Below are 2,027 nucleotides of genomic sequence, written 5' to 3' on the forward strand. Positions count from 1 at the left end.
TCACAGACCACAGTCATGGTGATCAGAGTGATATTTATTGAATTAATATATGGATAAAATAACTAAATTAGACTTAGGATAGAAAAGGTTTGTGATCATAGATCGAAGGCACACAGGTGTAGTTCAGTTTGAGAAGAATAAAAGTGTAATTCAGTTCAGAATGACAGAACAAGGGTGTAGGAGCCTAAATGCAGAAAATGATTTTAGTTCATTATTAAGATAAATATGATTTATAATTTCATGGTTTAAAAATGTTAAGGAGGACTTTTATTTTGATATGTGGTGGTGGGGAAAATATTAGAAAGACAGCGCTCTAGCGCTCTCTATACTTAGATAGATTATATACTTTATGGATAACCCTTTTTGTGTGTAATGTTGATTCAATAATTTCAAGTAAACAGTTTATATACAAGAAGTGGACTTGTGGAATCTATTCAAGTGCTTTGTGGAAGGAGAAGCTAAGTCGAGCGTCAAGCTAAAGCTGCAAACATAGGAACCTAGGAAACTACAAAGGGTAAGACTACTCTACACACAGTTACATTAAGAGATTCACAATCTCTCTTGAAAATTAAGTATAGTCAATCATGACTTTGCTTAAAATCCCCGAAACACAGGATGCATTTGTAGACAAAAATACAAAAAAGATGAGTTAAATGATGAGTTAAATGTAATAGTTTACTGCAGGATAGATAAGTTTACATTTAATGTCTATAAAAGTAAGGTGAGTGAATATACATTGTGACACATAGAAAGACAGGAGTTTAACACACATAAACACACACACACACACACACACACACACACACATACACACACACACACACACACACATACACACAGTGAGGGGTTTGGAGGCTCTGGGCAGAGGAGGATCCAGTCCTACTGAGCTGTAAGAGGACATGAACACACAGAAGAGGATGGGGTTAAAAAGTTAATCACACACACAAACACACACACATGTCCATAGTGAGATTAAGCAGACACACAAACATACACACACACACATGTCCATAGTGAGATGAAGCAGACACACACACTCATGTCCATAGTGAGATGAATTAGACACACACACACACACACACACACACACTCATGTCCATAGTGAGATGAAACAGATACACACACACACACTCATGTCAATAGAGAGATGAAGTGGACTCACCCTCAGTGGTGCAGATGAAGTTGAGTTCCTCGGTTTCTGGACGCATGACCCACTCTCCCTCCCCGTCTCCTCCAGACTTCACTGCCCCCACTCTGGCACTCTGATGCTCCAGTCCATCTGTGCAGTCCGGCTCTGTCTCTCCCCCTGGGGCCCAGTTGCTGTAGCAGACCGTCTCTGCGTTGTCCCAGAACCAGAAGCCCATGTAGCAGGAGTGTTGCAGGCCCATCCACACGTGAGTACTGGCGGCTTCTTTAGCCCGCTCCCTCACCCAGCGCTGGATCCGCTCGGAGGTCACAGACACCAGGTCCACATGGTGCTCTCTGCAGTACTGCTGCGCCTCTTTCCAGGTCTTACTCTCATGAACCAGGACCAGTTTATCTGAAGAGAAAAGATAAAGGCGAAAGATACAGATCCCCATGTCCAGTTCTGGAGTCCTCCTAAGATCCTCATTTTATCTGCATAATGTGCAAAGTGACCTGATGTACAACTCACAAAGAGAGAGTAACTCCATTAACAGATAGTAATACCATTGACAGATAGTAACACCAGATAGTAACACCATTAAGAGATAGGAACACCACCTGTCAGGAATTATAGGGAAGTACCATCATAGTACATTCTGTTTTGTGTGAACATGAACAAAGGTTTAGAGTATCGTGTATGTGTACACACACACACACACACACAGACACACACATACACACAAATACAGGGTAAAAGTATCATGTATGTGTACACACACAAACCTTTTGAAATAGGTAAACAGCTGCCATCTACATAAAGCTTTGACCTTTAACCTTCATAGCAGATGAAAGGTTCACGATGATCACATTTTTAATTATTCCACCGGCCGTTATGGTAGAGC

At 41.3% G+C, this 2,027-nt stretch overlaps 1 protein-coding gene across 1 annotated transcript; it reads right to left on the bottom strand.

The window, feature by feature from the left end:
- Window positions 1-879: 879 nt before the first annotated feature.
- LOC105913069 (macrophage mannose receptor 1-like) lies at window positions 880-1,723 on the bottom strand. The gene is made up of 2 exons (XM_031574092.2): window positions 1,163-1,723; window positions 880-887 (listed from the first exon to the last, which is right to left on the bottom strand). The coding sequence occupies exons 1-2, from the start codon at window positions 1,578-1,580 to the stop codon at window positions 880-882; spliced, it is 426 nt and encodes a 141-aa protein (XP_031429952.1). The 5' UTR covers window positions 1,581-1,723.
- Window positions 1,724-2,027: the final 304 nt, after the last annotated feature.

The sequence above is a fragment of the Clupea harengus genome, chromosome 9, assembly GCF_900700415.2.
Source record: "Clupea harengus chromosome 9, Ch_v2.0.2, whole genome shotgun sequence".
NCBI classification, from domain to species: Eukaryota; Metazoa; Chordata; class Actinopteri; order Clupeiformes; family Clupeidae; genus Clupea; species Clupea harengus.